The sequence below is a fragment of the Notechis scutatus genome, chromosome 1 (assembly GCF_049901735.1).
Source record: "Notechis scutatus isolate UNSWTSFEM ecotype Mainland chromosome 1, rNotScu1.2, whole genome shotgun sequence".
Taxonomy (NCBI): domain Eukaryota; kingdom Metazoa; phylum Chordata; class Lepidosauria; order Squamata; family Elapidae; genus Notechis; species Notechis scutatus.
Genome location: NC_142009.1, coordinates 295,176,485 through 295,203,002, shown reverse-complemented (window position 1 = coordinate 295,203,002; position 26,518 = coordinate 295,176,485). Strand labels below are relative to the sequence as shown.

At 34.9% G+C, this 26,518-nt stretch overlaps 1 protein-coding gene and 1 long non-coding RNA gene across 9 annotated transcripts in view; one reads left to right on the top strand and one right to left on the bottom strand.

The window, feature by feature from the left end:
* Positions 1-16,946, bottom strand: part of LOC113410005 (uncharacterized) — a 70,135-nt gene extending 53,189 nt beyond the window's left edge. The window contains exons 1-2 of one of the 2 annotated variants that reach the window (XR_015746815.1): positions 14,057-14,135; positions 4,318-4,433 (exon numbers count right to left, since the gene is read on the bottom strand). This is a non-coding gene — a long non-coding RNA (uncharacterized LOC113410005). Of the gene's footprint in view, positions 1-4,317; positions 4,434-14,056; positions 14,136-16,870 lie in introns of those variants that run through there. The other variant, XR_015746816.1, reaches the window with a different exon arrangement.
* The window catches only part of CEP128 (centrosomal protein 128), a 202,878-nt gene that overhangs the window by 118,677 nt on the left and 57,683 nt on the right, over positions 1-26,518 (top strand). For all 7 annotated transcript variants that reach the window (XM_087952040.1, XM_026664338.2, XM_087952034.1 and 4 more), the window contains exon 19: positions 24,985-25,034. In XM_087952040.1, coding sequence (XP_087808166.1) covers positions 24,985-25,034 — 50 coding nt within the window. The remainder of the gene's footprint in view (positions 1-24,984; positions 25,035-26,518) is intronic.

Here is a 26,518-nt window from a genome sequence, read left to right as displayed (position 1 = left end):
TCAAATTTTTATGTCTGTCTGTGTGGATTAATTGTCTGTTGCTTTTAATTTGGTCAAGTGGGAATTGTGAAAACTGCATTTAAATCTCAAACGCCCATCCATCTTGTTTTGAAAAAAGAACTTAAAGCTTATTAAAAACCAGTTATGACTCTCTTGCAAATTATAAACTTATTTCTTGTAAAATTAATTAAATAATCAAATAATCTATTCAGAAAATAGAAAAAAGTTACACTTTTTTCTTCTATCCCTCTTTCCCAGATCATTTTTTCTATAAACTAATAATTCAGCCCCTGTTGTTTTCCTTGAATGCTATATTTTATGCCTGCATATCTTAGGGAGCAGTGTTTTTATTTAGTTAATGTTAATGTTTATGTTTATTTATTTGTGTGCATATTAAATTTGTTTTAATAAGCAAAGTTCTTATCTGCTTTGTCAATTCTGATCACCTTCTATCAAACGTTCTATTTACAATATTTCTTATTCTTCATTGTAGAAATAAGGTATCATCGTTCCTTTTCTATTCACAACCATTGCCATTGTATGTCTTAAGAAGGCAAGGTTTTAAATCTATCAGTTTCCCACACGAGCCAGGCATGCACTTAATTAAAGAGTGTTTTCTTCAAGGTTGGCTGCATATAAATGATTTAATCAGGAACTTTCATCACTTTTTCCTCTTAGTGGGTATGCCAAGGGCCAAGATTAGCTGAAGACTAGTGGTGGTGACTTGCTCTTTGCTTCTTCCCCCACTCTTCCGTTTGCATTGCAAAGCAGAATAACCCTAGAATGAGATTTGCTTTGAGCAGGGTAATTTCAAGATGTCTGAGAGGCAAGGATAAGTACTTCCTCTTATTTTTATTGCACTGATCTTCCTTATTTAGCTTCAAAACAGCACACGAAGATGCTTACTGGGAGTTTTGGATTGTGAATTATAGTATTCTTTTTAAAAAAGATATATATGGTTTGAGGCGTTATAACATCCTCTCCTTCAGAGGGGCTTGTGCCTAGAGATGTAGAGTTTTGCACAAATTGTTTACATGTAAGTGCAAAACCCTTCTAGCCAGACTTTCAGGTCAGATTGTATCAGTTTTTGTTACCTGTTGGGAGATGAAGTATAAATACAATCCTATTCATCATCCAAAGGATGAACACCTTTGGGGGAGAATAAGGTGAAGGCAACTCCATTTATCTTGTGGAAGAGAGACATGACTACCTGGTTTGAATGTACATTCTCTGGTCTGTCTAGTGCATTTCTATCAGTTTATTCTGTATGAGATATGTTTTTAAAGGGCAAGGATATGGAAGGGATTAAAAAAACCACTATAGAGTGAATAGGAAACATGACAGGAAGAGGCAACTGAATTGTACGGTGACCAGACAAAGGGTTCAAAGATAGTTAGTTCTTTCAATGAACTTGAGTAATTATTGAAGAATAGTTGAATATTCTGCTGCTGAAGGTTAATAAATGAGAAATCAACAGGCATGTAGAATTTGATAAGCGTATTCATCTAGCTTATAAAATAGCAGTTCAGTTGGATTTGGCTCACAGTATATTAGTGGAGAACCATTATGCAAAGAAATCTTGATTAATAGGGTCTAGTTAAATATGAAACACTGGTAATTGCACTTATGAAAAGGAAAAAAAAATATTCTATTTGCCAAATCAAATCCCCGCATGATATTGTATTTCTAAATCAACTACAGTATACTGCATATGGACATTTTTGTAAATGGTGACAATGAAATTAAAGTTTGCAATTCAGCAATATTTGATGTATATCACTTCTAAAAACAAGGATATTATTTTCTACTGGGAAAAATCTTGCAGTTAGCAAGCTTCTGAATTCTTGAGGATCAAAATAACATATTTAATTTACTTGAATATATTTTTGTGTAAGAATTGTATAAAGAATGAAGCTGCTGAAGCAGGAACCATCACTTCTCAAGCTAGAGGGAACCATTGTGTTAATATAAATCAGATGCGTCTCAAAACATGTTTAGAAAATGTTCATCTCTTGACATAGAAATATAGGAGGAAAAAATATCAAGTGTAGATACTTCATAGATTCATATAAATGCTTCGACTTCTCTGTGTTGCAGTGGGCAAATATTTTATATCTATATGGCTTCATTATTGTCTGAAATAGAGAAATTAACTTAACTAAGTTATGTCAGAGAGTCTTCAACCAATTAAGTCAATTCCAAATAATGGGATTTGTACCTGACTTGTGTGAAAATTGCTCATTTGCACTTAAAATTTACTTATCATTTTGAAAGTTTCAGGCTACTGGCTCTGAATCTCTGGCATATAAAATGAGACTGAGGTGGTACTAACTGGGCATAGTTCTTAAGTACTGAAAATATCCAATCAGCTCATTCCCAGTCCCGTAATCTAGGCCACTGCACCATAGATAAGGCCACAATTCTTTATGTTAATCGATGCATTTCATATTCTTAAAGTAGTAAAGGTGCTTTACACTTAACAGACTAATAAAGACAGTTTTATGTTACTATTAGATTTGATGCATTGATAAAGAAATAAATGGGAGGAAATCATTTGTTATCTCAACAATATCTTCTATCAATAGCTTTAGTAGTACCACAAATTGTAATCTTTTAATTGGGAATGAATAATATACAGCTTTTAAAAGGACAAATGATCTGCATGGTAAGTTGGCAACACTATTTTAAAAATGGAAATTCAATAAAGTAACATTTCAGGAGAAAAACATTAGTATATTATTTTCTTAGACTTGTTTCTATTTTCTTATGCTATTATTGTTATCCCCTCCAGTTTTGGAATTGTAATATCTTCTTCATATGCTGCTTTTAGGCAGATAATATGGTTTCCAAGATAGTACACCTTTTATACTGCTTGAAAAGTTCTAGCATTTAAGTTCGTTGTAAAATATCAGTATTTTCATGATAAGACAATACAGATAATATACCGTATATACTCAGTATAAGTCGACCGAATATAAGCCGAGGCACCTAATTTTACACAAAAAACTGGGAAAACTTATTGACTCGTATAAGCCGAGGTGGGAAATGCAGCAGCTACTGGTAAATTTCAAAAATAAAAATAATTAATTTGGGAAGCGATCTCACTATCATGAAAGGTTTAATTGATTCACTAACCCAAAAGAAGAAGATGATGATGACAGCGGGAGGCAGGAGTCACTCTCTTCCCCTCCCTCGGAGGCCCCTGAGTCAGGAGTCAGTCCCGCTGCCTCGGGAAGGGAAAGGCAAAGCGCTTTTGCCTTTCCCTTCCCGGCTGGGCTGTTGGGAGTCGCTGCCGCCGGAGGCGACTCCACACCATTTTTTTTCAGAGGGAATCTGACTCGAGTATAAGCCGAGGGGATTTTTTCAGCACAAAAATGGGCTGAAAAACTAGGCTTATACTCGAGTATATACAGTAAAATGTTTAAATAGTATACAATATACAGTATATTTAGAATAAAATGTGTAAGTTATGATTTCTGTTATGAAGCAACATCCACAGTAATGCATAATAACTTTGAAATAACAAGAATTTTATAATCAGATTTATTATTTATCAGTTAGACAGAGCAAGGAAGATTTTGATTTAACTCTGGAGAAATTTTAATAATATAAAGAATATGCCAATTACTTCAGTGAGGGTGAATTATTTCTCAGCTCTCTGTGAGCATTCTCTAGGTCTGGATTTCCCATATTTACTGTGAGTTCTTTGTATCACTCAAATTGTATGACATATAAGAATAATTTTGAATAAGATCGCCAGAACCAAATCAATAAAACCACATATCTTGAACAGCTCATAATTAATTTATAATTAATAATTGCCAAATATCCTGTCCTCTGGCATACTTGTTTCTTTGTTTACAATATTTGTAAATTACCCATTTATGGTAATCCTGGGCAGTGTATAATAACAGTTTAAAATAAAACAACATATAACTCAAGATGGGCTGAAAGTACAGCTGAGGCAGAATCATCTGGATCATCATCTGTTGGAAGTATTTTATTTTAGATTTCTGCATTGAGCAGGAAATTGGATTTCTTGGCATAAATGATTCCTTGGAGCAATAAGAGTGTTTGACTTTGTTTCTGCTTTAGCAGACAGATGTGACTATCCTTTTGGAAGTTTAAGGGGAACATTTGTATTTAGTAAGTTAAGCAGGCTGGGATTGTTATGTAAGTATCTGACTTCCAAAGTCTCTGTTCCCTGTTGAGGGTTGCCTTTAATGAACACCATATTCTACTTGTTAGACTTTAAGAATTGCCCAAGGCAGGCAAATCTCTACCAGACCCTGTGGAATTTGCTGAAAATGAAGTTACCCGAATGAAGAAATCCTGCTTCTGAGACTGCATAATTCACTTCTTCCCGTCCATTATCTTCTACTGTAATACTACCTGACTACCAAGGAGATGATAAAATTTTGGTTTTCATCTGCCTTTAATGGAATAATTAGAAATTTAATAGAAATAGCACTTACATTTATATACTGCTTCATAGTGCTTTACAGCCCTCTCTAAACAGATTACAGAGTCAATATATTGCACCCAACAATCTCGGTCCTCATTTTACCAACCTTGGAAGGATGGAAGGATGAGTCAACTCTGAGCCAGGCAGGATCAATCTTCTGGCAGTGAGTAGAGTCAGCCTGCAATATTGCATTCTAATCACTACACCACCACGGCTCTAATAGTAAATATAATTATTGCAGATTGGAAAAACATTATTATTAAATACACACAATAATATGATTTGCAAAAGTAAAACAAAACAAAAAACAATGGATTTAAGAACTGGATTTACAATGATTGTGGAAAGAAAATATGGGTACTATTTCTCTTTGGAATTCTCAGTGGAAGAATAGAAAAATTCTTGATCCTCTCATCAAGTTCTATTGAAGATCTCATTAATATTTACTTATTATCTTCCTTATTAGAAATCTTAAAGACAGAGAAGAAACATACAACTGTTGTTCTATTTTTTAGGCCTCAAATATGTTGCCCTTCAAGAGCCAAGAGCCATGATAATACTGCCCTTTGTGACTTTTTGAGGTCAGCAGCCATTTCTACTGTTTGAAACGAACACAGTGCTTGCTTGCCTTCTGCTATCCTAATGAATTGTTATATTTTGGCCATCTCTGCTATTCAACTGAAAATTTGGTCTTCTTCGTAAGCCCATGGAACTCTCTAGCGATCAAATTATATTCAGCAATACTTCCCTTTGTATTTGGGGATGGGCGAGAAACGTTGAGTCAGCAATGGGCTAAATGAGAAAAAAGTTCAAAGTAAACCCAGGAAAGAAAAAGATGCCATTGGTTAGGCCTGCTAACAAGGAATTAATTTGTTTTAGTTTGGGTAATTAGATAAACAGGCATTGCTTGTATCTGGAGGTTTTGCAATTGGTGAGTAAAAAACATTTTTCCTACCTGCCTCTTATCTATAGAATCCTTGCTATGGATAAAAATAGTGTTTGTTTCTAAACTATTACAATAACTCGTGTAAAGTTAAAAAATATACTTAGGAAATAATAGCCTAAGAGGTCCTAATTAACAAAGAAAAAATATTTTGAAAAATGAAAAATGTGAATGCTTTTCTAAATGTATGATTGATTATGTTGATATTTATTGCTGGTATTTGCTAATACAGCCCACAGGTAACAGAAAGAAAAAGCCTCTTCTAATTGACCACATTGGCAAACAAATGTATTTACAAATCAATATATTTGAATTAAGGAAAATATGAAATTTGATCACAGTCTTTTAGCACACTTAGATTATTCTGATTCTAAGTTTTCAGTTTAAATATGTATTTTTATATTTCTTTATGCTTGTCTTTATTATTTTTAAATAAATCTAGGTGGAGAATATACATGATACTCTTTCTTCCTCCTATTTTTCCCATAACAACTCTGTGAGGTGGGTTGGGCTGAGAGAGGGTGATTGGCCCAAAGTCAACCAGCCAGCTTTTATTCCTAAAGCAGGACTAGAATTCACAGTCTCAGGGTTTTTAGGCTAGCACTTTAACTAACCAAACTGGGTCTTACTAAAAATTATATGTAATACATATTACAAATAATACATAATCTTTCTAACCTAATATTTTTCACAGATTCCTGTGTGTGAGTAATATAAATAATATGGTATAGTCAAAACTGGGAAATCTAGGGTTTACAGTGCTAAAATATCTTGTGAGTGCCAGGTTGGGGAAAGTGGCACCAGATAGAAGAGTGACTTCCTCATGGAAACCCTACTATCCTTTTCCTTTCTTTAAATCTAGCAATATTTTGTATTACAAAAACATGTTCTGAAGCTTTCTACGGTAATAATAGCAATTTTTTGAGACAAGTATATAGCCAGCAATTATGTAAGCTTAGACTAGACAACCTAAGAATGATATTTAAAGTCCAGCCAAAGTAATATTGTCTTTGGGGAAACAATCCTAAAACAATTGTACAAAGCAAATCATCCTTTTCCCCTCTTGGTTTAATTCCTTACTTGCTGAAAGAGACAGTGAAGAGTTAGAGCTCAATTCTTAGAGTGTCCATATATCTGTCTTGTAAATTTTTATTGCGAAATTTAAAAGAAAATCCCAATTACACCAGTATGGAAGGGTGAAAGTGGTTCTAAAATAGGTTGATACAGCACGCCACTGCTTATAATTCTCTCCTGCTGAAATAATATATAACTCTTAGCTGATTTTTTACACAATTAAATGCGGTAATATTGGAGAATGTTTAGCCTTTGTGCTCTTATTCTTTAACTATCAATTTGTTAGAGCTTTTACATTGATTGAAAGAGTTTCTTAATACCTTGGGGATTAGGAGCTAAATGTGACTGCTTCTCAAGAAATCTTTGGCAAAGCTTGGCAGGATTTAGAGATGTAAAATGTTTGAGAAATTCTGAAAGCAAAAATAAATAAATAATGAAATGAAAAATAAATATGTTGGGGAAAAATGTATAGTTTCTTGGTTTCTTGGTTGTGTGTGTGTGTGTGTGTGTGAGAGAGAGAGAGAGAGAGAGAGAGAGAGAGAGAGAGAGAGAAAGAGAAAATACACACAAAAACATGTTCATGTGCGTGAGCACACAGGCGCACATAGACAAACGGATGAAATTTAAAATTTGGGAAGGGCAGTGCTGCTTTATCCAGGTAAAAAAGTAGGGGTTGTGCAGGCCAGACTTCTGCTTTTTAGCAGGGCATTGTAAATTATATGAATTTAGAAAGTACATGAATTGTAGATAGTTGGTAAATTGATTTAGAGAAAGCAGATGACAAAATGAATAGGCTTGAATTGTGGAATGTTTTACATAACTTATTTATGTAAATATTATTTAATGCAATAAGGTAGAAATAAAACAAACATGAGAATTAATTAAATAGTTTACAACTGATTCAATACTGAGCAAAAAATAAAATAAGGACATATGGTGTCCCTTTGGCCATTTAATAAATTTAGGAATCACATAGCAATAGCACTTAAATGTATATACTGCTTTACAGTGCTTTACAGCCCTCTCTAAGCGGTTTACAGATATTGACCCCAACAATTTGGGTCCCCATTTTACCCACCTTCCAGGATGGAAGGTTGAGTCAACCTTGAGCCTGGTGAGATTTGAATTCCCAAATTGCAGGCAGCTGGCAGTCATCAGAAGTAGCCTGCAGTACTGCACTCTAACCACTGCACTACCATGGTTCATAAATTTATGAATAAATGTATAAGGAATGTTTCTGGTGATGTGTGATGGAATGTGAAATGGAACTGGGAACATGGAAGAGGTAACACAATCTAGAGGAAGTACAGAAAAAGATTTACATTTAATCGACCTTGGAAGGATGGAAAGCTGAGTCAACCTTGAGCCAGTCAAGATCAAACTCAAGACTATGGGCAGAGTTAGCCTGCAATACTAAATTCTAACCACTATGCCACCAGGGCTCTTAAGAAAAAGAAAGACAAGAATGAATCTGTTTAACTATTGGAAGAATAGGCTATTGAATGTGTGTGTGTGTGTGTGTGTGTGTGTGTGTGTGTGTGTGTGTATGTGTGCATGTATCCTCCTGTACTAGGATATTGTTTATTTAGCAAAGATAGCTGATAAAATTCTCAGAAACCTTTGTATGTCCTTAACTCATACATTTGTGAAGAAATTTGAACTGAGATAAGTCAGCAATGAAAAAAGTAAGATTACTGAGGTTTCAATCATGTTCTTTTTATCTCCTGTTTCTATTAGATATAATCATAGTGTATGCCCTATGACCACATATATTTGCTTGATAAATAATTGGCTAGGCTTGAGAACATTATAGTGAAATATATGCTATTCCTGGAAAGTTGAGTAGAATGTTTTCCATGAAAGAACTCAAACTACAGTACAAAACTATAGAACGATCAGAGTGCTTTGTCTTTAAATTAGTGAGAGAGAGAGATGGAGGGGGGAGGGAGAAAGAGCATAATATGACTGCAGGATGGAATAAATTATCTTGTGCAGTTTCGTGGAAGCTTTAGGAACAGTTATTACTGAAAACTGTTGCAAAAATATAGATTTACAATAAATCAAGAGCAACAAAAATTATATTCTTGTATCTCATAATAAATATTTTCCAACAAAGCAATGCTATCCATATACTGTATATAGTATATTACACACACACACATATATATTTGTAGTATACACCTGCAGCTATCTATTGCCTGCCTGCCTGCTTGACTGACTGACTGACTGACTGCTATCTATCTATCTATCTATCTATCTATCTATCTATCTATCTATCTATCTATCTATCTATCTATCTATGTATCCAGTATGCTTATATACACACCTGCATACACACAACTACTGGATATTCTTCTGTTTGCAAACCTTTTGAAAGCTTGGTAGAATATCTGAAACCAGCTCTTATTTAATACATTATGAACATTCAGGAACAACAGATTTGATATCCCCCCTTTTTGGGGAGGGTTAATTGAAAAGAGATGTAATCTTTTGTTATAAACCAGCACCAAGTAAATTTAATCAGCTGTTTTCTTTGCAGGAGGTTTTATTTGGAGAAGAAGAAACACCTTATTTTAAATTGCTGTTATAGAGTATAATTTTAAAGATAGCTGGAGATTATTATAGTGCTTACTATTTGAATAATAGATTAGGCCACCTCTATGTATAAAAAGCAATTTGCTTAATGTTATGCCATATTTGATCTCCCACCACTATCAAACATTTCATTTCATCTAGTATAGTTCTTTGTTACAATTGATTTAGAGGTCTATAGGAAGGTGGGCAACTTTTTTTTCCCTTTTGGCAACCCCAAAATCATTTTCAATAATGTTGCCACTTAAAGATGGAAACACATGAAAAATGTAATACAAGACCTAAAATAGACTTAACTCAATTAGGAAAAAGAAAAATGTTCACTCTGCTTCACTGATCTACCCAGTGGCCTTCCTTTTAATGTTATGAACAAATATTCCTCTTGATAGAGAGATATTTTTTGCTAGCTTAGTTTATATTAGAGATTTGAGTGTAGGACTATACTAACCTCAATCTTATGTAATTGCTGGCTTTATACTTCCATATTGTAATTAGTTTGGACAGGAATTGATACAAGAAATTTCTTGAAACTTTGTAGAAGCAATATACTCTCCACTTTCAATTCAATGTCACTAGGAATTCTGTAGAACATTTTTTTTACTATTTAACACAATAGTCATAAAAATTGGGAAAAACTAATATTTGTCTGTCATAACAGCCAGTTTGGTGTAGTGGTTAAGGTGCTGGCCTGGAAACCAGGAAACTGTGAGTTCTAGTTCTAGTGCTGCCTTAAGCGTGAGAGCCTGCTGGATGAATTTGAGCCAATCACTTTCTCTCAGTGTAACCCACTTTACAGAGTTGTTATTGTGGAGAAAATGAGGAGGAAGAAAGAATATTAGGTATGTTTGTTGCCTTGAATTACTTATAAAGTAATAAAGGTGGGATTAAAAAATTGAATAAATAGAAATGAATACATAATTGCAAATATAATTTATCATTTCTTTTTATAGTCTTCAGGCTGGGAAAGACAATTTTTATTGGGATTTAATATGATTTTACATTTCTACATGTTACAAATAAATAATTTTTCACTCATAAATTATAACATTTGTTTCCTATCAGAAGTACCCTTTCTCAGTCTGGCTTGGCAAAGGAACCTACGCATTCCAGGATTCTGTTCCCTGTTAGCCTGTTATAAGTTGAACTTTGTGTCCTGTCTTTTGACAGTGATTGCAAAATGTTCTGTTTCCATTTCTTTGTAGTACATCCTGGAAAAGGAATGTACCATGTTTAGTGTTCTGGATAGTCTGAAAAATGTACCATACATGTTTGTGGAGAAATATACAATTGTATATTCTGACCTTTGTAATAACTAGAATGCCTTGTGATAGGTATATTTCAATATTTGCTCTTTGGTGGATCAAAAATTCCCTAACTAGTTTCAAATACATTTTAGGAGAACAAAAAATACATGTTGTTTTGTACCTTTTGTACTTTAATTCTATTTTAGCCTTCTGTGACATTTATATATAAAAACAGGAAAAATAATCCCTTTGAACCACCACACACTGGTGCCATTTCATTTCTTTAAAATTGCTATGCTGAATACCAGATGGATTGGATTCCACTGGATTTCATCCTTTTTATAGCCACTCATATTCTTTAAGCTATGAACATAACAAAATAACTTCCAAATCAGAAGTTCAGATACCTATTAGAAAGAGTAATAAATTAGTGGTTATATTTGAGAAAAAAAGGTAAGAATATAGGTTGCTGAGTTTAACAACCCTATGCCATGGTGGCATAGTTGTTAAAAGTGCAGTACTGCAGGCTACTTCTGCTGACTACTGGCTGCCTGCAGTTTGGCAGTTCGATTCTCACAAGCTCAAGGTTGACCCATCCTTCCATCCTTCTGAGGTTGGTAAAATGAGAAACCAGATTGTTGGGGGCAATATTCTGACTTTGTAAACTGCTTAGAGAGAACTGTAAAGCACTATGAAGTGGTATATAAGTCTAAATGCTATTGCTATTACTATGTTTTGCATAGCTCGAAAGTTTATTCCTCTCCATCAGACAAAACAACCTCCAGATCCTGGGTCATTATCTCAACACATATTTGCACAGCACAGACTGAAGTAAAGCTGGATATCATGAACATGCTGATGATATAAAATCCCTAACTTATGATCACTACAGCTTGTGAATTCATGTAGATATGAAACAGGAGGGAAGAGTGTTGAGCTCTGAGGTACTTCACAAGTGAGGGGCTACCAGCATAATATCTTGCCTTCCACCATGCCAACCACAACCAGCCTCTGAGGAAGGAGGCAACATAGTGCCTCCCACTCCTAACCCCATAGCCAGTCCAGAAAGGGCACAAGGATGGATCCACCATTCCCATCCCAGCTCTGCCACAGGTCATCAACATGTGCTATCTATGTTGTATCTCTATTATGCCCCAGCCTGAAACCAGCCTCGGTCCAGATCATTCGTTAATAGCTGCAATATAACAGTTAAATATGAATGACTACAGAGTTAGCGTAATAATATAAAGCAGTGATCCCCAACCTTTCTTATGCCACGGCCCAGTATCCCCAACCTTTTTTATGGCGCGGCCCGGTACCGGCATTAGCTGGGCGCCGCCATCTTTTTGATGAAAAAGTGCTTCCGGTGAGCTTTCTACCGGAAAAGCTCACCGGAAGCACTTTTTCATCAAAAAGATGGCGGCGCCAAAACTCAGCGCCCGGTAGGACTTGTTCCACGGACCGGTACCGGTCCGCGGACCGGTGGTTGGGGACCCCTGATATAAAGCACTAGTATTGCTTGCTGTCTGAAGTTATTCCTGCTTGATTTTCTGGATGAAAATTCCTAATTGAATTCCTTTAGATCACTTGTCCTTAGTCCTTTTTACAGTTCATGATAAAATTAATTGCATTTTTATAAAAGAAAGACATCCAGCTAAACTGGATTTTTCAAAAAACTGATGTTCTAGGTTTTGAAAGCCATAGGCTACCTATTTGGAGCACTTTGCAAGTGTAATGTATTATGAAAGAGATCTGTCTCAGATCTGTCTCAGATATGAATATCAGAATTTTTTAAAAAGTTACTTATCTCTCATTCTCCATTCCACTTTTTCCCAAGCTGCCAACCTGTTCAAGCATTCATCTCCAGGTTATAGTGCTTGTTAAAATATCTCTGGTCGCTATTTTCTAACTTGGCAATTGCCTTCAAATAGTTCTAGCCAATGGCTGGTCTCTCAGACAATAGTTTTGCTCTTCAGAAAATGATTATTTTTTCCCATAATATAAAGTTTTTTTAAGAGAAGAAAAACTTGATTCTCTGATGTAGCCATGAGGAAAATTTCTGTCATGCACAAATATGGAAAAGCAATGAAACACACAAAAAATTAGGATGTTAAAACACAAAACTGACTAAAGAATGTGACATTCAATTTCCTGTCTTGTCATTTTATGTAAACTATACCATTATTATACAAAATCCATGCCCATCAGCAATATTGTATCATTTTCTGAAACCAGAAATGACAAATTACCTTTTTAATCTTGTACTAGGTAAATTAAAATAAATTAACTTTTTATTTCTCTGGTTTTGTTTGTGGAGAGATCAAATCATTTTTTGAAATGGTAATGTTTTTTTCTGAGATTCAACTTTTCAAAACTTAAAAACCATAGACAGTTTATAAAGACCATGATATTCAACCTAAAACAACTTTATAGGGGCTACATGAGGGCCTAACTTTCAAAGCCTTCCTTATAACTGCTGCTATTGATAGATTAGACCAATCTTCCCCCTGGGATCTAGGGAGGTTCCCAAACTTTTTAGATTTCTAGAAGGCTCTTTTCCCAAGCATTGGGACACGAGTGATGCCGGAACTTGGAGATGGATTTGTTGGTTGCATCAGAGAAGAATGGCTGAGGCATCAGATTTGGGTTTTATTGTTTTTGTTCCTTTTTTGGGGAAGCAGTGCAATTGTTGTTAGCCACCCAGAATTGTGTTTTTAAGATGGGCAGCCACATGACTTATAAATAGACACAGACAGACATATATTCATACACTAGCAGGCAATAGGAATATGGTAATCCAAAACATAAACCTAAAAATTACAACTACACATACAACTTTCATCTGATTATTGTGCTAAATCAAGACATTTAAAAATCCAGTAGAAATCTCTATTTAGCTTTGTATACAATTTTGTGCCAATCACTATCTCTTAATGTAGCCTCCTGCTGAGGGAGGAAAAAAAATAGAGGCAGGGGTTCCACACAAGCTGCTTTGAGTTTGTTAAGGAAAAGCAGCTTAAATATACAACAAGCGATGAATTAATTAAAATGCTTTGTCATTTGATACTTTATGACCAACCTGAAAATATGAAATAAATTCATAAAATTAAATGTATACAATAATGTGAAGTTTGTTAGGGATAACATTGTTTACCCTAACTGGTTTGGGTAAAAATATAATAAATAAGTTATCATGGTTTGTTGGTTAAAGTGTGTGTAACTTTAACTACAAGAATGTAATTAAGGGTGTGGTTGTAAAAGCACCATAAAAGAAACAAGTCAATTGCAGCTCTCTCTCTCTGGCTTAATGATCCCTAATTACTGGATGGATTGATGACTGCGTTTTTCCTTACTGGAACGGAGGAGAGAAAGGAGTGTTGATTTCTCAAGGAGAGAACAGATAATACGGACTGATTTATTGTAAGTGAACTGACATTGGCTATTCAACACGGATTTTGCAAATTGAGTATCCCCGACTGGACTGACTGAAATGATACATGACTAATGGACCGTTTATTTTGACTATGCTATAATTCCTAATGGAATCAACTATATTTTTGATAGCACAAGCGTATCTTTTTTTTTACTGCGTGTTAACTAAAATACAAACTTATCTCACACATTTACCTGTCTGCCTATCTGACTACGCTACACATTCTGTTTAGTTTGTTTTCCTTAACACTTGTTGGGGAATTCAGGCTTAACAAAGTTCATTGCATCATTACCAGTACCACTCACTTTTTAAGAGAGACTTGTTCTGTGCATGCTCACTGTGAAGGCATGAACGGCTCAAGGTGTTTTCTTTCTTGATTATAATATTTACTAAACAAAATAGAAGCAGCACAGAATATTTTGGTATCTTGGGCAGCCATATTTCAACTAATTCAATTATGTAGATACAGGTTTATACTTCTTCCTAAGAATTATAGTACAAATGCAGTTCCAGAAACTGAAGTGAGCCTTAGGCAATGTTACATACAATGCAGGGTTGGATACTCAAGAGAGGCATATTATTCTGAAATCAGGAATCAATAGAATTGTTTGTATTCTTTATCAAAATCCTTTAAAAGGAGCTTATCAAAGCTTGCTCTGTCGTTGAAAATGGGACAGATATTAAATTGCTGCTCCATTTTTATCTCTGCCTTTTTCAGTTAGTGCACAGTGAGTTGCTAAGCACAGAAAACAAAAGTTGTTAATTTTTCTGACAGTCACATCTACATGTGTAAATACATCATAGGCCTTATGCTATAATGGCACAAAATCTTTTCATGTGATCAAAGCAGCTGCTACATAGAAGTGCCAATTCATAGGAATGGTCCTTCTCATAAGTACAGCCTAGCCTTGGACTTACTGGTAGCCTGGCACATTCCCAAATCCTTTGAACTTTTATTTACTAGCCATACGAAAGCAGGATCCTGAATTGGAGGAAAAGGATTTAATGTCACCTGAAACTGGAATAATATTCTCTGAGGATATACTTCCCCTCCAGATACTAGGTAATGCCATCCCATTTGGTTTATTACTTGTATATTTCAATTCATTTTTTTTAACTGGAGAATGGCCTCCAACTTTTGTGTTCAAATAAAAACATCTCAGCTTCTCTCTATTTTTCCATTTACCAAAGACTGCATGGGTTTTTATTTTATATGAAAGGTGTTACTGATTGAGGCCTAAAAACTCACTTATGGCCTCTCACTCTTTTCATGTGCAGCTTATATATGGCATGGCTTGTGAACTACTTACTATAGTACGCAAAACATTTTAAGTATCTTCTTCACAGACTGGACATTTGTTCAAGTGCATTTATCTCTCCTTGTATCCAACCATGCCTCTGTACTTAGTTAAGAGTAATGCATTGAATTTGCATTTAAATGATACACTTAAAAAAAATTTCAGACTGTAAAGAGAAGCCCACAAGTTACATTAGTGGTTTATTTTTTTCATACTTATCTATTTTAAAAGTAAGCAATTCCGTAATTTTGAGCAGATTGCAACTAAATTCAAACTCTATGCTTTGCGCATCAGTCTTTTTATTAGTTATGGTTATTACTAGAAATTTGATTTTATTTGGTTCGTTTTAAAAGTGCAAATTAAGTCATAGAGTAATAGTATGCAGCCTAGAACACTCCAAACAATGTCTGTGGAAGAAATGGCATATTTAAAAAGCTATGTTGGTCAGAATAATAGCATCTTACAAGTGTCATCAAACTTCCTACCTACACCAGTACTGTAGATAATAAATATTTTTTTGTGAATAGACTTATATTGCCAATAATATATTATGGGGCTATGCTGTTCTATATGTTATGATTCTGAAAACAATTGTGTTAGTTAAAAAGTTTTGTTAGCAACAGAGAGAAATAAACTTTGTTACTCTTTTTATTTATCTTACTACAAAGTTGCCTAAAACCTCTTTGCAAAGATTGTAAAGTGGGCAGAGCCTGAAATCGAGAGGAGATGATCTTGAGTGAGAGGAAAAGTATATAACTTTTTGAAAAACCGTTCATGTCTTTCTCCACAGCTTATAACATTCAACTGGATTCCTCAACCTTATCAGAATATTTTCTAAAGGGTCTAAGGGTTGGTAGATATTAGAGGAGTCAGCTTACACATGATGCTTTCTTCATTCTGATCATAGTCTACAGCCACATTTGTACACATCTGTTATATCCTTTGTGCCTGGCTTCAAAAGGCTATTTGAAGATTTTTCCAGGTAGCCTTTTAAAATTAACTTATGTTCCAGTGAATATGTACAAGAAAGATTTTCTATGCACATGACAATATTTCATTTGTTATATCAACTGAGATACCATTCATTCCCCCTTTTTTTCAGAATTTAGGGTGCCTTGTTTTCCTTCCATATTCACTTGTTTTATGCTCTGTGTCTTTCCCATGATCTGAAAAACAGCTTGTGACTTTGAAAAACTACTGTTTTAAAAACATCTTTTTTGATTATATAATTTATATAAAAGCTAAAGTCATTGAAGCAGGTGGCAAGCAAGTTTAATAAAGTATTACTAGCAGTTTTGCTAGCAAAATTATCCCAACTTTTTTATAAATTCCAGAAATAACTTTTTAAATGTCAGACAATGAGATTATATGGAAGTATTTTTATCTTGGACTTTTCATTGGTTCTTAGAAATAGTAAACAACAGATCTGATTTAGAGCTAATTTCATTTTTAGAATATTGTGATTCTTGGATTAGGCTGTTAGATTATCTTCTTCCATCCACTGCCTTTTGTTCAACACTTAGAAAAATATACCTAATGAAGGATGTGTCAAACAACCTAGTCTAAATATTTTGTTAGGGTTAGGGTTAATCCATCCATCCCATCCATTCTTATCTCTATTTGTAATATTTGTGCTTGTTTTTCTGCATTAATGCACAGGTAATTCTTTATTGGTTGACAAACTCCTTCAGTACCAACTAAAGACACTCTCAATATCAAAACATGCTATGGGATCTACTACTTCAGACTTGTATATGAAGAAAGCTCTGCATGGCAGAAATTAAACTCACAACTTATGTTGAATAATTATAATATTCTTACCATTCTGATTATTTTGGGGTAAGATGGAGAAAACCAAAAGGCTCAGTTGTCCAGGTATGTGATAATAGTTCTGTGCAATGTTTGAGAGTGCTGTTGGCACAGGTGTATAATAAGTTAACTATTTTATTCCTCGTGCCATCAGTGCTTACAGTGATGAGCATGAAGGGGACAAAGTTAATTAAGATCTATTAAAAAGTGCCACAGGAACATTTAAAGATAGACAATGCAAGTTAGAGAGTGTAAATATAACTATTTGTTAATGGAGTAGGCAGCTGCAGTCAGTGTTAAAAATTACTTGATGCTTTTTAAGTTAGCAAAAGCTACTAATTAAAGAGAGCAATGACCTGTGAGATTGGCCATGAAAACCATTAGCCATCTGAATATAACTTTAGCTTTCAGGGTTTCTCCCAGCTGTATCTTCTTGACACACACTGAAAATTGTTTCATTTAGTTAATTTTTTCCCCTTCAGTAACAGCTGATCTTAATCCTTCAAGTTAAAATTAAAAGTGCATTTTTAATTCTCATTAATAAAAGATTAACACAAAAGAAACAGCAAACACTGTATACATTAGCCTTATAATAATATTATGACAGTTGTTTGAAGTCATGGTCTGGTTCTGAGATTCTTAATTAACCCCAAGTAGATTTTGTGTGCAGGAGATAGTTGTTTGTTGCTGTCATTGCTCAGCGATGGAACTGTTGTAAAAGAAAATTCACATCTCACTTCCCTTTGTGAAGTTCTTGGTCTTCTGATGAGAAAAATGTATACATTCCTTGACGGAGGCAAAGATGTTCTGAAATGAATTGCAAGTAAAATAACTCAACCCGATTGATTTTAAGCAGTTATTTGCTTTGGGGCAAAGCAGGAGAATATGGCATATGTTTATTCCAAGGAATTCAGTACTAAAGAGCTTTTAAAAAGGCATGTACTTTTAAAAAAACACTTTTCTTTGGAATTTAAATCAACATAATACTTCTGTGGCTCAATTCATGAGAATCTGATCAGTTGGATGTTCTAGTCTCATATCTTTTCTCTGGATTTTTTTTGTCTTTTCAAACAGAGAAAGATATAATTCTAATATGTTTGTCCAATTAGCTTGTAAAATAGAGCTTTATATATGCACCACTAACATTATTTAAATGTACATAACATTTAGTTTAGATTTTTTTGAAATAATATTTATATATTGGTAGAATAAACTATCCAGTCACACATAAGATGTTAAAAATGATACCTGACAATTCTGCGGTAAATTTATCCTGAGCAGGAAGGATTATTCTTACTTGCTTATTTCTTTGCTTATTTTAATGCAAATAAAGATATCCACTTAATCAGAAACTGCTTTCTCCTGGATCTTGATTGAGCAAATGTTATACATCAACTACTTGTCTCTATAGGTAAAGTAATATTTTCCAGAATTCACTTGCATTCTACAGATAATCCTTGACTTACAATCAATTGTTTAGTAACTTTTCAAAGTAACAGCAGCACTGAAAACAGTGACTTGGACTTATGACCATGGCAGCATCTCCACACTCATGTGATCAGAATCTGGTTACTTGGCAACTGGCATGTATTTATGACAGTTGCAGCATCCTGGGGTCATGTGATTGCCATTTGTGAACTTCCCAGTTGGCTTTTGATAAACAGAGTTAATTTGGGGAAGCCAGATTCACTAAACGCATGTTTCACTTAACAACTGTAGCGATGTACTTTAAAAAGTTGTAAAACCAGGCATGACTCACTCAACTCACTCCTTGCTTAGCAACAGAAATTATGATCATAGAACAAGGATTATCTGTATACTGATTGTAAGCAGGGGTGGGGTTCAACTGGTGTTACCACCGTTTCGGTGATACATCTTGTGTGCGCATGTGCACTTTGTGTGCATGTCATACACCTAAAGCTGTGCCACACGGACAGCTGAAAAGCACTGCGCGTGGGTGCGCAGCGTTTGAAAAACCACTTTTTTACCACTTTTTCAACCTTAGCTTGTACCCTGCAAAGCAGCTGAGGTTGAAAAAGCAGGAAATAAAGGACAGTTAAGAGCCCGGGCAGGTGGGTGGGCCAAACAGCAGCAGACATAGAATGGTTCTGTATCTGCTGCTCTTCAGAGCTACCAGTTCTATAGAACTGGGCAGAACTGGTAGCATCCCACCCCTGACTGTAAGCAACCCCGAGTTACCCTGGGTAAGATGGGCAACTAATACATTTTACAAATAAAAATAAAATAAGTAATAAATATACTAGCACCAATCTAATGCTCAAATTATGTTTATTCAGTAGAAAAGTTTATATTCCTGACAAGGGAATACAGAAATGTATATATTTCAAGTCCAATTACTAATAGGGAGTTATCAAATGGAAACTATGGGAATTCTTAATTAGGAAAAAAATCCGTTTATTGGAAATCAATATTGAAGATGCCACCACAACATTAACCTACACAGCTGCAAAGACTGCTGTGTCAGTAAGAATTGGGATAAATAACATACCTCCATTATAAGTTTTGTAGATCAACAGTTGGCAAAAAATATGTGTAAAATAAAGTACATCTAATCACAAGGAAGCACAAGAAATATATCTAGCAATGCATGTTAGTATAAATGTGCCTTTCAGCCAAGGATTTAAGTTTAAAATGAGCCCCTGGCAAATGTTTTATTGTCAGCACTGGCTGACCAGCCGTGCTGCAGCAGGCTAAGTCTTTATGAACTTTGCTTATAAAAGTATCTTATAATTGTGGCAGCATATATAAAAAAAACACCTTTGTAATGGATGCTCTTAATAAAGTCCGTTGTAGTTTTATGAAGTATAGGTAATTGCTGCCACACAAGGTGCTTAAGAGCTTTTTACTTCTTCCCAGAATTCACACATTCTGATGAAATTCCATACAGGGAGAAAAAAGGTTAGGTCATAACATTTTGCTTAGTAGACTAAAATATAAAACTGCAGCTGTGTAATATGGTAGCTCAGAGAATCAAATTTTTCAAATGCACAGAAACTCTTAACAGTAATTATCCATTCTGTTCGATCCTCCTGTCTCTCACTGGCCTATCATTCAGTATATTTTCTAAAGAGATTTGTTCAAGTTTGTTATGGATAGAATATCTTTGCAGGGATTATCTGGGTGGCTGTTTCTAGGAGATAGGGCTGAAATACTTCTGTTCAACCACTTGGCATTTATGCTTGAGATAGCAAAAAGTTAAGGTTCTTCAAACAAGTGGATGAAAGGAATAAGTGATTGGGTAAGATCAGAGCAGGATGAGAACATGAGGGGTTAAATCAGGAATGAGTGGCTGCAATACCAGAAGTTTTGAGTTTTTCTTGGTTTGGATTTTTGTTGTTTGATTTTAGCTTTATATAGTATTTTTAACGTTTGGATATAAACCATTCAGAGTATGGTATTTAGATGGGTTGCTATACAAATGCAATAAATAAAAAGCAAATAAATAACTTTGTTCTATAATAAAGCACTCTCTCTAAAGGATCAACTTTGTAGTTTTGGAATGTTTCTAGAGCAAAGTCTGCCTTTAGTATCTGTACCACAAAGTTCCTTTTCAAACCTTAGACCAGAATAGGAGTTGAAGATCACACCTCTTAAAGTTCCCAGGGTTGAGAAACACTACCTTAGACCATATATACTCTTCAGTTTTACCTTGAGAGAAAGAGAACTCTGCCAGAGTAATCCTGTGTGTTGGAAATTTATATCAAAGACAGCTTGGAAAATTTAGCAAATATAAAATATTGAAGCAAGTGTAAGGAACTGGATGATGTCTGCAAATACTGTACCATGATGCTCACTGGTCCCATGTTATTGTTTTTTCAAACTACTTTGATGTACAGTTAAAAAACTATAAACTCCTTCATAAATTAGCACTACAGCATCAGAAAGAGCCTAAAGAGATGGCTCTGCCAGTTGGCTCGGGGCCCCAGTGAGGGAAAAGCACAATGGGGATGGTTGATTGAGTAATAACAGATCCCTCTCCCCCCCACTCCTCCCCACCCTCCCATGTGACTTTGGTTTTAAGGTTTCATTTTAACTTTTTATGTTCTTAGATGTAACTGTAAGCCACCCAGAGTTATTCTATGATAAGACCGGCAGCCAATAAATTTTATTTAAAAAAACAACAAATAAATAAATAGTTGCAAATCCAGATCATGTGACCATGGTTAGATGCATGGTTAGTGACCTTGCTGCTGCAATGGCCACAATTTTGCAGATGTAACTGGTGCAAAGATCCATAAAATTTCAATTATATGAGAGCTTGAATAGATTCTTTATGTTAACTCATTTGAGATACCTTGATTCAAAAATTGTTGTCCTGTAATGCACCTGTTTGTCCAGTTGAAGTTGGACTGGGCCAGTGCACCAGTTGAAGTTGAATAGAAGCTGCCTGGCCAAAGTTCCCATCTGCCATTTAGTTGTGAGTCCAGGAGAACTTTTAACTCATGAACCTACTCTTTCTGGGGTAGTGTGACTTTGTCCAGAATAATTCCAAGAACAGATGTTACAAGTTGTCACAATGTTTATTGATAATAAATGTCTTGGTAGTATTTAATCTATTGTTGTTTTGCACCATCCAGTCACTGGCCATTATATCCTTAATTATTTGACACATGGAGCTGATTAACTTCATATGTCACATTAATCTGTAATTTGGTTGTTTAAACTTGTTTTATTAATCCAACCTTGCTCTTATTTGACAAAACATGGCAAAACTAATTTTGATTTTCTACAATATGAAAACCCAACCAGTAATTGAGACATTTCTATAAATGTTATACAGAGGTGGCATTCAGCAGGTTCTGACCAGTTCTGGAGAATCGGTAGTGGAAATTTTGAGTAGTTTGGAGAACCAGTAAATACCACCTCTGACTGGAGATTTTACAGTATCCTTCCCCTGCCACACCCACCGAACTGGTAATAAAAAAATTTGAATTGCACCACTGATGTTATAGCTCTGTGTATTATTGTGCATAAGAACATGTCATTCTAGACCTGTGATGGCAAACCTATGGCACGTGTACCACAGGTGGCATGCAGAGCCATTTGTGCGGGCATGTGAGCCATAGCCAAACTTACCTGCACTGTGCATACGTGCGTCTCCTGGCTGATTTTCAGCCCATTTGAGGCCGTTTTTACCCTCCCGGAAGTGTGAGGAAAGCCTCTGCAGCCTTTGGTGGCAGAAAAACAGGCCCATTTCGTCACTTCCTGTATTTCCAGAAATACCGGAAGTGACAAAACAGGCCCATTTTTCAGCCTCCAAAGGCTGCAGAGGCTTCCCTCAAGCATCTGGGAGGCCAAAAGAGGCCTCAAACAGGTTGAAAATCAGCTGGGAGGCGCACAGTGCAGGTAAGGGGAGGCGGAATGGGATCGCGCGAGCATGTGTTGGGGATGGGGTGGGGGGCATGCACGCATTGCCTTCTGGGTGCAGGCATGCGAGCGCGCGCACACAAGTGCACACACAATTTTCGGCACAGGAGCCCAAAAAGGTCAGCCACCACTGTTCTAGATCCTTTGATAAGGTGGCATACATATGTGTGTGTGTGTATGTATGTATATGTGTGTGTGTGTGTGTATTGATTCATTCATTCTATTTGGGGAATAGAATACAAGAATGTCTTGTAGCAATGTAAATGTGAAGATTAAGTTGTGATGAAAAACAAAAATTTGATTTATCTTTATTAAAATATTTATAAATGGTCTTAAGTCATAAGACTCTTAAGATGATATAAATGACATTTTTAAACATTTTTTTAGACATTTTTTAAAGTAACAACTTTAAAAACAGAACTAAAATCTCTATGAAATTAAAGTAGATAACCGTTCTTAAAAGACCAAACTGAAATGATTTTTCCTTCTAGCAGAAGTTGAGCAATGGAGAGGCTAATCTACCATCTCAAGGTTCATTAAAAAGTTGGATTTGCACATGGCTTTTCTATCTTAATAAAGTTATGAAATAAAGACCTTAAAAAGCTGTTTCCTAAGCATACAAATCACTGTTTGGCAGCATATAAAGAATTTAGCTGTGCAATGTAATGAGAATTTCTAATTCATTCGGTACAAAGAGATCTGATCAAAATGAGTGTATCCAACTTAACTCCTGCAGGAGAATGAGACCTTTTCTTTGGAACTTTGGAAAGTTTCAAATACATCCTAGGTTTTTACCAAGTAATGCTTGCTCAGGATATCTTCTGAAATGCGCAGCTATTCAGGACCATGTGAGTAAGTATTCTGAATCACAAAGTATGTTGTAATTGGTACCTTTTTGACAGCCTCAGCAGAGTTTTAAGTTGTATTATTTCTTCATCAGATTAAAGTTATAATATATTAATTAACAATCTATTTTCAGCCTATGCTGCTGCAGTTTGTACAGTACCAGTATATATAGGATAAAGGAATCTCTTCTCTAAAATTTGTTGATTTGATTCTGTTTGTACATATTTAATAGATTTGCAGAAAAGCTTTGGGAGACAAATAACTATTATTTGTGACATGTGCTACTAATTCCTACGTCATCAAACCTTACAATGGTCTTGAAAATCTTATTGCTTTAGCATTTGGAAATTTATCTGCTGACTGTCATGTTGTTTCAGTGTCTGACACAAACCACAAAGATGTTGTTTTTACTTTTGCCCTGTAAGTTTCCCACTGTAATCTCTGATCAAGAGATTGAAGCCAGGGGTGGCCTAACCACTTGAGTTATCCTGTTACGTACCAATTAGTGGCAGTGACCAAGGTGTCTAAATTATGCACAGGAATTAAAATATTGAAAGCAATCTAGTAAAAAGGGCTCTGTTTTGTGGATTGTAGGATTGCTTAACATTTGATTCTGTAATTTTTACCCAGACTTGATCTAGGGTGGATTTAAAATTTAAAAAAGGAACAACTGAAGCACATGTGATTTAGGCTAACTTTTACTTAAACAAGAGAGTGTTACAGCAGTGCTTGTTTTGTGCTGGCTATTATTTACTTGCTTTTTACTGTATAATAAAAAAGGAAAAGTGCTGGAAATGGTGTTTCAATCGCTGTGCACAGATTGCCTTTCTCAATATTTGTCAATTCATTTTTGCACTCAAAATTTTAATCTAATTTTGTTTGGCTGGTGTATGACTTGGCCTGCGTTTTGCTGTGAATACATAGAAAGGCTATCCATGTTTAATGGTTAGTAAGGATTATTTCTCAGCTGAGTTTTTTTTATGATTTTCCAGTATCTAAGTAAAAAGGGGAAAATTATTTATTTGTTTATTTATATTGGGAAAAAATGCAAATGTACTTGGGAAGCTGTAATTCTACTTTATAAATAATGAAAAAGGATACAGCAAAGGAAAAAGGTAATGTCATTCACATTTCCCGTCTGAGTAAATACCTTGACCCCAATATGGAAAAAAAAGAATTCAGAACTCAGTCTTACATATAGACTATGCTCCTTAAAAAGTTCTAATGAATCAATTGACTTCAATTAAAACACAATTGCTTAAAACCAATAGTCTTTCAAGAACTTAGTTCTGCAAAAAGCAGGAAAAAGAAATTAAAATCTCTAAATGCCCAATTCCATTTCACCTCTTTAACTGTCTGAATAATTTAAATCCATGACTAAAAGTGACACTATGTTTTTATTCATGGGTGTGAATGTGTGAGTAAATTAAAATTATAACTCAGGAAGCAAATTGATATGATTGTGTCAGGCATGAAACAAGATTTTCAATTGCAAAATTGACAATTTGATTACTGTTTTATAGAAAGAGATTGAGAAGAAAACTCCCAATTAAAACTGGATGTTAGCCTACACTGGCTTATAATGATTGAGCTGAATTGTTAGGACATCACAGTGATATAAAAGGAAGGAAAAGATGTGTCACTTGATACTACTGTCTAATGCTCAGCAAATAAGTGCAATATTGTACATATAACCTACCAATATGAATACATCTATTTATAAATGGCACAACTGTTTGTACCATTTGATATTATTCTATTAGTATTTTTGAGTTATACTCCTGAGATTGTGTGGGTGTGTTCTCAAATGCTTTTAGTTTGTGAGTAAGTGAATCAATAGCATTATCAGGTCATAAGGCATATTCTTACCCTTATCCTATTTTTTTTTATAGATCTACTGGAAAAGACTATCAGGAAGGAAAAAGAAATATGTACACTTCAGGTATTTCCATTAATTGGACTGTACTGTGATGCCTATTAATAGGAGGTAGACTATAAGGCTTAGTGATATAATGTAACCCCCTGTACCCTTCTAGTCCAAAGGTCATATCTTAATATATGCTGGTTGGAACAAAAAACCCAGAATTACATTAGTTATCTGAATGTTTCTGAGCCCAGGTTTAATTCCCTAGCCTAAGAGCCTAATGATACCTTTTAAAAGGACAGGTCTGAGCTAGATGGTACTTCCCCCCATCCTACCTTTTAACCTTTACAGATTAAACTATGACTATCCCAAACTACTTGTTTCACAAAGTGTTTCATTGTGGTTTGACAATGATGGCTCAGCACTTGGACTGGGTGGGTATTGGTTTCTGGTTGGAAGCCAATAATTACATAATAAAGCCAACTTAAGCAGCTTGTAGCATTTCCCATGTGTTTTTAGAATTTGCTGTTGTCTGATCTATATCTGAGACACAACTGAAATTTAGGTTATGTTTTCTGTGGCCTTCGGATAATGGAGCCAGCCCATCAGCAAAAAGAGATTTCCTTCACACACACATACATAACCAAAGCTGTATTTAATTTGTTTATTTTGGAAATTCACACACATTTACACGCGCACACACACACACACACAGGGTTATATTGGTAAGATTGTTTTATGTGGAAGTGTTAAGAATAGAACAGACGACATTCTTCTGAAGAAAAAACCCTAAAAACCATTTATTTAAAATATATGAATATAATATTAATACACTGCTTTCTGGCAGTTAGAAAAAAAATAGAAATTTCCATAGCACTTTTTAAAAAATCTAGAAGATTGTTTTTGCTTTCAAAATCACTCTTTTTAGCAAGTTTCCATATTTATTTCTCTTATAGCTGTATAAAGGTTATGTTTTAACTCTTTGTACTTTCTTACACATTAGTTAAAAGTATTTGTAAAGAATGAATTGTAAACTGAGCAGTTCAGTAATCAATTTTTTCTTTCCTTTGACTCATATGTGTCACCATTTTATCAAAGTTAAATTTGTATTCAAGTAATCTGTACTTGTGCCTTTGGTTTTTCCTGCCCAGGTGTAAAACCTTACTTTTCTCTACATTAAATTTCATTTTGTTGGCTAGGGCCCATTGTTCAAGTCTGTCAAGATCTTTTTGGATCCTGAGCTTGTCTTCTTGAGTGTTGGCTATTCCTGCCATCTTAGTGTCATCTGCAAATTTGATGAGTTTCCTTTCTATTCCCTCATCTAAGTCATTTATGAAGATATTGAAGAGTACTGGCCCTAAGATGGAACATTGTGGTACCCCACTGCTTACTTCTCTCCATGTAGATGTAGTACCATTAAGGACTACTCATTGTGAAAAAGTTTATGGAGATTCTCAGTCTTCTTTGGGACATACTTGTTGAATATGATTTGTCAGCCAGTTATAAATCCATCTGTTGGTGATGCTGTCTATCCCACATTCTTTTAGGTTACCAAGAAGTAG